The sequence below is a fragment of the Telopea speciosissima genome, chromosome 6 (genome assembly GCF_018873765.1).
Source record: "Telopea speciosissima isolate NSW1024214 ecotype Mountain lineage chromosome 6, Tspe_v1, whole genome shotgun sequence".
Classification (NCBI taxonomy): domain Eukaryota; kingdom Viridiplantae; phylum Streptophyta; class Magnoliopsida; order Proteales; family Proteaceae; genus Telopea; species Telopea speciosissima.
Window position 1 is genome coordinate 64,401,752 of NC_057921.1, and position 10,964 is coordinate 64,412,715.

At 39.8% G+C, this 10,964-nt stretch overlaps 1 protein-coding gene and 1 pseudogene across 1 annotated transcript; both read right to left on the minus strand.

Annotated features, from left to right (window-relative positions):
- Positions 1-935: 935 nt before the first annotated feature.
- LOC122666049 lies at positions 936-2,316 on the minus strand (annotated as a pseudogene).
- Positions 2,317-4,005: 1,689 nt separating this feature from the next.
- LOC122664369 (aquaporin PIP1-2-like) lies at positions 4,006-6,231 on the minus strand. Its single transcript, XM_043860162.1, has 3 exons — positions 5,833-6,231; positions 5,077-5,372; positions 4,006-4,295 (listed from the first exon to the last, which is right to left on the minus strand). Exons 1-3 carry the CDS (start codon positions 6,158-6,160, stop codon positions 4,059-4,061), a joined length of 861 nt encoding a protein of 286 aa, XP_043716097.1. The 5' UTR covers positions 6,161-6,231; the 3' UTR covers positions 4,006-4,058.
- Between the last annotated feature and the right edge of the window lie 4,733 nt (positions 6,232-10,964).

Below are 10,964 nucleotides of genomic sequence, written 5' to 3' on the forward strand. Positions count from 1 at the left end.
CCTTGACTGTTTCGGTTGCTCTGATATACTTAAAAAGAAAAAAAAAATAAAGGGAGAAAGTTGTGTGGGAGTGTGGCCTATGTCAACACTCTCATGTGTCTATCTCGTTCCTCTCCATATCAAAAGACATATTTGCCCCTTTGTTTTGAGGAGGAGAGAGAGAGACAAATGGGAGTGTTGGTGTAGGCCACACTCCTGGATAGAGAACTACTTCCCAAAAATAAATGATACAATTCTTGTGAGTTGAAGAATACATGGACTCGACCCTACCATCATGGCCACCCAAAACTAGGGCTATAAATGGATAACCGAAAATCCGAATTCGATCCGCATCCGTATCCGTTTCGGAGCATTCGAATTCGTTTAGAGATATCCAGAAAAAAATCTGAATACTCCGATCAAAATCCGAATCCGAATCCAAATGCCTAATTATAAAAAATTAAATAAATAATGATTTTGAGGGTTTTTGAAGATTCAACAGGTTCTAGAATATGAGGAAAAGAGAATCATGATCTAAAACTATGGATTGAGAGTGAATTGTATCCACTAGGGGGAGGAAGGTTCGGGTTACACAAGGCAAAGGTGTAAACGGATGGTCAAAAATCCGAATTCGATCTGCATCCGAATCCATCTGAATTCGTTTAGAGGTATCCGAATTCGATCAAGAAATATTCGAATCTGATTACATCCGATCAGTATCCGAGCCGAATCCAATCCATTTACAGGCCTACCCAAAACATGTACTTATCCTTCCTAGTGAAGCTCGTACACTCAAACCCCAAGGTCCCACCCAATAGTTTATGTACCTGGTTAGCCACCTCTATCCCCAACTTCCCACCAATTCAGATCCTTTACGACGCAGATGCCCTAGCGGCCTAAATGGCGCAAACACAGTCTCATGCGTAATGACCACCTTACCCCTGCCAGAGCGGGAGTTAGGTGGTCATTGCGCGTGCGGCTGTGTCTGTGCCATAGTAGATCTGGATCCACTTCCCACCACCCTTGCAAGTCATCTCCTCAGGCAACCTCTCCAAGAAGCTTACTTGGTAGGTGGGTCTAGGGTTCATGAAGAAGTAAGTGTCCAAGAACTTCATCCCCCTCACCGTCGTTCCATAAAACATACGCTGCTCCGTCCTCACAGCCAGTGACACAATTCTGTCACTAAGCTCTACAAACAAAGCGCTGAACATTAGCAGGAATGGTTCCCTGCAAGTAGTCCCTTCAGGACATATCACCAAGTCCCCCTTCTCCAGCAGCGCAGAGATGCGTGTAGTGTCTGCGACTCTTATCACGTGTCAAGGCTACCGTAGGAATAGGTGACTGGAGACGCTGGACGCGGCCAACGCTGTAGGTAACACAAGAGACCTTACGGCCCAAGGCAATGGCGATGATGATTGGGTCAAGCCCCAACGGTGGTTGCAGACGAAGAGTGAACCTGGGGTGCCCGGGGTGGGTGGTGGCGGGGGTGTGCCCTTGATGACCAATTAGATTCCCATGAGGGCGTAGGTGTGACGGACTATGCATTCTAGAAGCGGGAGGTTGATGTATACGCGGAGCTGGGAGAGCAAGAATCCCCATGGAAACCATAGGTAGGTGAGGACTGCGTTCCCAGGGGTTAGCCTTTGGACAAGGTGGCCATCATGGAAGACGATCGGGTTCTTTAGCTGCCCCTTAGGTACTAGTTTTGCAGATGGGTCATGATGGACCATGTATCCTTCCAGTTTCAGAATCAAAATTACATATAAAGATGTAAGTGATTTGGGTAGAACTCATCCTTAAAAGCTAGTTTGGAAGGACTTAGCTCTCTTCCCCCACATAATGCTGAGGATCCAATAATGCTGAGGATCCAACCCAGCAAAAACAAGGAGTTTGGGCATTTCACAGAGAGCGAAATTTTGCTGCTACACTTGTAGCAGGAACATGGCTGGCAGCCAAGGAAATGGGATAGTAAAGGGTATCTTAAAAAATTCAAAAAAAAGCCTAAGAGGGTATTTATTAACCCAAAGGGGAAGTAAATTATTCCAATTCCTTGGTTGTCGGCCTTGTAGCAGGAATGGAGCTGGAACATTTTTGCTACAAGTATAGCAGCAAAATTTTTTCGGGCCCGCCTATGAAATGCCCAAACATTCTGTTTTTGCTGGGTTGGATCCTCAAGCTCCCGCCACGGCTGGAGGATAACCGAATACGAGTTATTAACCTTGCAGAGAGACATGAAAGCGTGGTCAGACGCACAATCTCCGTTCCCGAGATGAGGCATATCATCTTCCCCCTCGCCCAAGGATTCAAATCTTCTACGACCTTGTGGGTAGCAGCCATCGCTTTTGGGATTGACACATGGACATATGACGATCGAACAGTTATTTTTAAAATATTTCAAAAGTTGTTTGTGAAACTTGGTTTTTCTCGTCGAACTAAGATGGACCGGTCAGGCAGACCGAAACCGACCAAACCAATTTGGATTCAAAACAAAACCCCAGATTTTGGGAAAAATCGTTCCTCTCTCGTCTTCTTCCTGTCACGCACTGAAACAGGGATTTGGAGATGGAGGTTTGTGGCAATTTTGATGATGCTACAAAACTAGATGGGGTCTCAATACAATTTAGTGAATTCCCAATTACATCAAGGATTAGTTTTAAAAACTCTTATTTATTCACGGTTATCATGAATGATTTAACCAAAGACATATAAGATGAAGTCCCTTGGTGTATGCTTTTTGTTAATGATATTATTTTGGTGATTTGATAAAAGCAAAGATTAACGCCAAGTGACCTTATAGAGATTTATATTGGAATTAGAAGGGTTTTAGTTAAGTGTTGGAGTTATAGAGATCTACATTGGAATAGGAAGGCCTTTAGTTAAATAGAACAAAGATGAAGTAGATGAAAAGGAGATCCTACATGTTGATTATTTTAGATATTTGGATTTAATCATAAATAAAGAAAATGGTATAGAAGATGATGCTGCCCAGAAAGTTAAAATAAGATAGATGATGAGGTGGAAAGATACATTTGAAGTGCCCTGTGACCAACATGCTTTTAAAACTTAGAAAGAAAATTTTATATGACCATCATACGATCAACTATGATACGTGGTGTGAAATATTGAACAAGTAAGAAAAATCATTTGGATAAAATAAGTGTCCATGGTATGGGAATGGGTATTGGCAACACGTAAAACCATTACAATATCGATACAGTGTCAACCTGGATCTGTTGTATCGGATAAAATTACCCCTGAAATTCCTTAAAAAATGAATTATCTGACCATTTTATCTCTTATCCGTATCATTTTACCAATATAATATCGATGCAATATCGGTGACTAATAAAACTGATACATATCGCCTGATACAATACCAATACTTAAACCCATGAGTAGAACGAGTTGGATGTAGAACCGACTCAGGGTTAACTTCGAGAAAGTCGTCTGAAGTGAAAAGCACTCCAATTCTGTCAGATTTGAAACCGATGAGTGGTGAATGAGGAAAAGGGATGTGGCGTTTCCGTGCAAGCGGGGATCCGATGCGTAAGAATTTATATCTGTTATGACATATAAAGTAATGTGTGGTGCTGATCAGGACCTCTCGCTGTGTCAAACTGTAAAAGTAAAGAGGCCACTCCCATTCATGATTCACCCACCCACCATCATCCCTACCTGCCCCCCACAGTTGAAACTTAAAAAACAAGAAAAAAAGAATATCCATATCCACACAGAGAGAAAGACAAGAAATGAATAATTTGAAAGCATCCTCTTCTTCTTTTTCTTCTTCAGTCTTAATACATACACACAAAACCATATAAAAAGAAGGAAGAATGAATTTTCCATGCCAAAGCTGAAGAAGACTCCATACCAAACCATACAGCAAACCCCTAAACACTTCTACCGGATACTACCCTCCATAGATTATAATAATTTACACCAAAAAAAAGAAAAAAAGAAAAACCAGACCCACAACAAGAGGGAGAGTAGAGAATTAAAACAAAAAAGTACAACAGAGGAGACTGATTGGTCATGATTCATTTCTCTTGATAAAAATAATGAAGATGGCATGATTTTATTTAAGCCCTAGATTTGAATGGCATGGCCCTGATGATGATCGTGTGGTACACCGCAGCAAGAGCAGCTCCAATGAAGGGACCCACCCAGAAGATCCACATATCATCCCAAGCCTTGTCTGTGTTGTAGATGATGGCTGCTCCAAGACTCCTAGCTGGGTTGATGCCTGTTCCTGTGATAGGGATGGTTGCCAAGTGCACCAAGAACACTGCAAACCCTATTGGAAGTGGAGCCAATATCTGTCCCACCACCACCCCAAAAAATAGCCATCAAATAATATTAGCATCACAAATAAAGAATCATATACCCTACATAAGATAAAAGCTTTCTCCTAGACTAATCCCTATTATTGACTAACTAATATTTTCCTTAAAAAATGGGTTTTATAATAATCAATTCTAGTGTAGTCCAGGCAGATAGATGAGGACAAGGGATTGATCATGATGTCTCTATGTACACTTCTGGGTTGGTGGAGACCACACACCATAAGCTAAGGATTACTTTACAGAACATCCCCACTACATCACATGCAAAAGCATCTCCCCTCCTTCGAATCAGAAAAAAGGTAAGAGATTAGAGAGAGACCCACATCATGAACCCCATGTGTCTCTCTCCAACTCACACAACCCAGTAACCCACAAGTTGCAGGTTGTAGGTTACAGGTCATCAGAAAACCACCAAACCAGAGACTTGCTTTGTTTCCCTTTCTTCATTTGTTTCAATTCTACCACAGGGTACATACCAGCAGAGCTTCAATCGCATGTTATCAGCGATTTCTGAACTAAACCCAACTTCCTGCAATTTAAATTAGAAACCCAACTATCCTTTTTAGCACCCAACCACTTCTGGGTTCAGATGTCAGAGATTTCAGAAATCTTTTCAGATATTGTACTGGGATTCAACACAGACCACAAGCATAATTAAGAACCAACTATACCCAGTACGAAAATACCAATCTTTAAGAAACATATTAAAAATTAAGGGTAATTAAGGAGTGGGAGAAGAGGAAGGGATACTTACGGGGACGTGGGAGTCACGGGCACTTCTCTTGGCGTCGGTTGCAGAGAAGACGGTGTAGACGAGGACGAAGGTACCAACGATCTCAGCACCAAGACCATCACCCTTGGTGTAGCCATGGCTGACTTCGTTGGCTCCACCACCCAACATCTGGTATTGAGTCTTTTGGAAGCCTTTCACAACACCAGCACCACAGATGGCTCCAAGGCATTGCATCACCATGTAGAACAGTGCCCTAGTCAGAGATAGCTTCCTTGCAAGGAACAAACCGAAGGTCACAGCTGGGTTGATGTGTCCTCCTGCACCCACCACATCCATCAAACTCTAATATTTCAGGAACAAATCAAGAACAAAACAAATCCATAAAAGAAATTGTATAAATCAAGAACAAAACAAACCCATAAAATAAATCAACCGAAACTGGGAAATTACTGAGTATAACAGCAAACGCTTACACCGAATTGCATAAACAGACACTAACATGATGTGAATGAAATAAAATCAGGAGAGCGAAAACAGAAATTTTCTTATTCAAATGTTTCATAATCTTGCAAAACATAAAAATCTGCAAAAAATAGCAGATCTAACAACGAAAGTAGTAGAACAAGTGTAAGGGAAAGAAATCCGCAAGAGATAAACATAGAAGCACATCTATCAAATATTTGCACAGTACAAGGCAAAACAGAGGCACAGTTTGATAAGAAACAAACTGAGAAGAAAACCCAAGAACTGAAAGAGTCCGTGAATAGTTTTACTAACCTGAGATACCAGCAGTGCAGTAGACAAGGGCAAAGATCATACCCCCAAAAGCCCAAGCGATCCCTTGAATACCCACAGAGGCACACATGTTGGGAGCTCTTTTAACACCCATGACAGTCAAAATAGTGATGTAAAGGAAGAGGAAAGTAGCCATGAACTCTGCAATTCCTGCTCTCCAGAAAGACCACGATTGCAGTTCTCCAGCCTCAAACAGAGGAGCTGGGGGTGGCTCCTTGTAATCCTTATCTGTCTGTGCAGCAGTCCCTATGGGCTGCCTCTCAGAGAATTTGTTAGCTCCGAGCTTAACATCTTCTTCCTTGCCCTCCATTTCCTCTCTCTTGCTCTAGATCTTCTCTTCCTCTGGAGCTCTGAACACAACAACAAAAGGCACACTGAAGCAGTAGACTGTAGGAGTTTAGGACCTTAAGTGGTGATGACGAGGTTTGGTGCTTATTTATAGAGGGAGTAATAAGGAGTAATGGGTATTGTGTTTTTTTTTTTTGTAAGCTTTTTTATTCATATCTGCTCCAAGTTTTATGAAGGAAAAAAAATTTGATTATATAAATTGATTTGGATGGATACTGGATAGGGAAGTGCAGAAGAATACTCAAAAATCAAAATATGGTTATACACAAAGGGTTCAGAGATGGTTCTGGAATGATGGAACACAAGGATTTTGACATCTGCCGGTTGGGTGCTTTGGTTCTTATCCTTTTTGCAGAGTCTTCACCTTTTTTATGACTAATTAATGGGTTTTGATGACCTGCCTGGGCCGTTTGATTTCACCTAACCTCTTGATTTAAAACAAACATATGACTTAAAAATAAGTAAGTAGAAAGAGCGATGGTGGGAGAATCTCGTGGCCCAGGTTGTTATGTGGGTCCCCACCCCATTTTGGCCCTACTGTGTAGGCCTCACTTGACATGATAGCTTTTTAAAATATAAAAAAAGGTCGAAGTTGGGCACCCCGCTAGCTTTCCTACAGCTAACAGCTCAATCAATGATTGGATTGAAATAGGAACGGGAGGAGAGTGGCGAGACAAGCAGGCACAATGCTTAAGGGTGTCAATTGGGACGGTTCTTGGTATTTGGGACGGGATGGAACGGTATCGGTATTGGTACTAAAAGTGTCAATTTCAGTACTGTTCTATTTAGTTAACGGGACCAAACCTAAATCTCAGTCTCGATTACTAGCGAGACAGGACGGTACCGGTTCTTAAACGGTTCTAAGCACTGTAGAAAAAGGGAGAAAAAGTTTAATTGTTTCTAACAAGGCGGGTTTATAAGTGTTGTGGAATTTTTTTACTATCATAAAATCTAAGTTGTCTACTGCTTTTTATAAAGCAACTTAAATTATGAAATCATAGTTTTACTTCTTCAAACTCCCTAAGATCATATGTAATAAGTTTCTTATTTTTTTAAATCTAGAGAAGTCCTACAAAATGGAAGAATTCCGTTGTGTTTTCTCTTTGATTTTTCCAAACAAAACTCTATTTATCATACATGTCACACGGTAGTATGGTACGAAATACGAAGTGCTAAAAGGAAGAACTTGATAGATGTAATTGGTCGAGGGAGGAGGGAGTAGGACTGTAGTAGGTTCTGTGAGGAGAGATTTCAAGCTACGGCTGTTGACCTGTTGTTCCTCTTCGTATTCAAAAGACAATTAGTGAAACCATAATGAGTCATAATTCTTATACCTTTTCTTTTTTCTTTTTTTTTTAAAAAAAGATTTTATATACTCTTTCTTTTTAAACAGTACTAGTAGTTTCGGTACCATCCGGTACCTAATTGGTATTTCGATACTGATACCGTTGGGAATCCTGTCCCAGAACCGTCCCATCCCATTTATCATTCGGTACCAAAATCAGATACTAGTACCGTCCCATTTACTAATGGGACGGTCCGGTACCGGGTTTTAGAGGAACGGTATTGGGACGGTTCCCGGTTCCAGTCCCAAATTGACACCCTTAACAATGCTAAAGGAGCGTGGATCATGTTCTTGTACACGTTCCGTCCAAGACTTTCTAGGACCAGTCACATGGAATTCATTGTGAAACCCATACCTCGAAAGCATTGGACGATACTAGTACAAGGACATGATCCGGTCTCATGCTAAAGTGCCGAACCTTTACCCTATAAATAAACAAAAAAGTTTTTTTCGATGTCACTATGCCTTGTGAAGTATAATGCTTCACTATTTACCATGTAGCTATACATGGATTAGTCTATTTGATAAAGAACGAGACAAACATCTCATTGCCGGCACTTTATATTTCAACTTAAAATGGTTAGAGGTTTTTTTTTTTGGGGGGGGGGGGGGTAATGAGTAGCGGAAGTAGTTGAAATTGCAAAAGATTTCATTTTGTATTTTATATTCGTTTCCATTTGATGATATTTTGATAATTGAGAAATTTCACAAAAATTTTGATTCAGGGTTTGAGCAATTTTTACTTGCTTGCTTAGAACTAAAATTTGGCAATTAGGATGTATGTAGGTCCTCTATCATATAGACTAACTCATGTATCGTTAATGATAAATAGTGAAGCATTATATATTGATGCCTAAAAGGACTCTAAGCAAAAATAAAATATGCTTTACTGTGAAGGGAACAATCTACTTTGAAGATTAGATGACTAAAAATATGGGAGGATGCAAGATATCATAGTTGAAACATATAGTTTTTACTGTTATCGATTTCTTTAAATGATGAAGGCCAAATGTTCTTTGTGTCAGGGGTGCAAGCAAGAGTCGCAAACACATGGGGGTTGGTGAAATGATCACCCTGCCCCCTGAATGGCAGGCCCATATGTTTGGGCGCAGGTTGCGCTGCGACATAGAGAACATCAGCCCAATGATGAAATTAAAAAAATGACAAAGTTTTTCTCCACTCATAGAGGACGGTTCACCCACCATCCTAGGGTTCACAAACCCCTCCTAAGGTTTTGGTATGTTCCAAAATACCCTCCCGATATCTATTCCCGTCCTCTCCTACTCTCTTCCGCCTTTTGGTGAATATGATCTCATTCACTGTGAGTGGGTGGAAACTTGGTTGCCAACAGGTTGGACACACTTGGAGCTTCCTCCCAGGCTAACTTCTTCTGGTACGATTCCCCCCCCCCCCCTGTTGTATCCTCCTTCTGGTGTATTCTGATTTTTCTAAAACATTGTTGCAGCGCTAATAAATCTTTTCATAAAAAAATAAATAAGATGGAAACTTGGTCTTTAGAAAAAAAATATAATAAAATAAAAATAATGATGATATCAATAATATGTAGTTCGTAATGATGTTTAGTTGGCAAAAAAATAAAAAAGAATTAAAAAATGTATATATATAATAAGATAAATGTAATGATGATATTAATAATATGTTTATACATATTAATTTTTTCCTTACCAATCAAATGAACCTTAATTAATTAATTTATTATATTTTGCTCTGTTTTTTGGGTTGAAAAAGCTAGGGAGTGGTATTTAGAATAAACTGGTGTGGTGGGTTGAAGATTGCGACGGATTTAATTCTCTGTACACTGTATCCAAGGAAAAGGCCAACACAGCCCACACAGGCCCAAAAGTTCTACAAGCACCCAACCAGCAGAAGAAATCAAAAAACACAAATTTCTTTCAAGGAAATTAGGACGGAAAAAAACAAGAAAGAAACCTGAGGAAAATTTGGCCGTTTTCCGACCGTTGGGAAAAGTTGACAGCCTAGAATGCACTGGACGTTTGTGATGGTCTAAATGTCTAATGGACCAACCCCAACCCTAACCACTGACCCCACAACCCACATGGGCCAACCGGCCATCTCCTCCTTAAAGCACGTGCTTCACCGATCATGTGTTTTAAACCGTTCGTTTAGAATCCGATGACCTCACGCAATACACATGTATTAACTCTATATGTCAAAACATGTGATTTCTGGCCCCAACGTAACGTTTCACGCACCCTCGAAGACTCCATCTACCACGTGTCGATTTCTAACGGTTAGAAAGTATGAAGAAAATTTATATTTAATTCATGGTCGGCCACCCAAACTGACACGTGCCTAATCCTCCAATGAATGAACGAACTAGATATCCTTACGTGGCCCAATATGGTAAATGATATATCAATTTTTTTTCATATTTTTCTTTGTTTATGAATACCCATAAACCTAATTATGCTTCCCAATAAGGCGATTAATCACTCTTATAATGAAAATAAAAAGAAAAGAACTATGGCAGATGACATATCCTTACGTGGCCTAATATGGTAGATGATATATCAAAATTTTTTTCCTATTTTTATTTGTTTATGAATGACCATAAACCTAATTACTCTTCCCAATAAGGGGATTAATCACTCTTATAATGAAAATAAAAAAGAAAATAACTATAGGGAAGGGAGAGAGAGAAAAGGGGACCACACCAGATAGATAGCATATGCTTTTCTTTCCTTTGGCTTCCCATTTGTGGGACCCAATTATCATAAGTTTCATCTTTAATAATTGTTCTTCCCATATTTGATCATATAAGGTTAAGGATGGGCTAATTGCTATCATCCCCTATATAATTAGGGTTTCACCACTTTTTTTCTTTCATGTTATGGGAAAGTTAATTAAATAAAAAGTCATTTATAATTTCAGTAATTATTTTTGCCTTAATAGTAGTTTTGGTGCTAGTTCCGATTGTGTAGCAGCATCTACATCTTTTGGGTTTTGTAGCTCTAGCATGGAAACGATCCCTCTGATGATGTCATTACTACTAGGGGTATTTTAGGATTTAAATTAATAAGGTTGAAAGAGAGGTGCAAGTGTGCTTTATGGGAAATTAGAAAAGAGCTAAGGTAGAGAAGTTTGAAGAAAAAAGAAGGTAACAGAAAAAGGAGGAACAATTATTAGCTCTAAAATGAAAAATAAATAAATAAATAAAAAATAGAACTCTGTCCAGGAGTGTGGCCTACACCAGCAATCCCATGAGTCTATATCTCTCATTTTCATATGAAAAGAGAGGGGGGGGTGAATGTTCACGTATGTGAGTATACGTGAACTATTCACAGTCGTTCAGATGGAACATTCCCACAAAATAGATTCCATCTGAATGATTATGAGTTGTTCACGTATGCTTACGTACGTGAACATTCCCTATACTCAT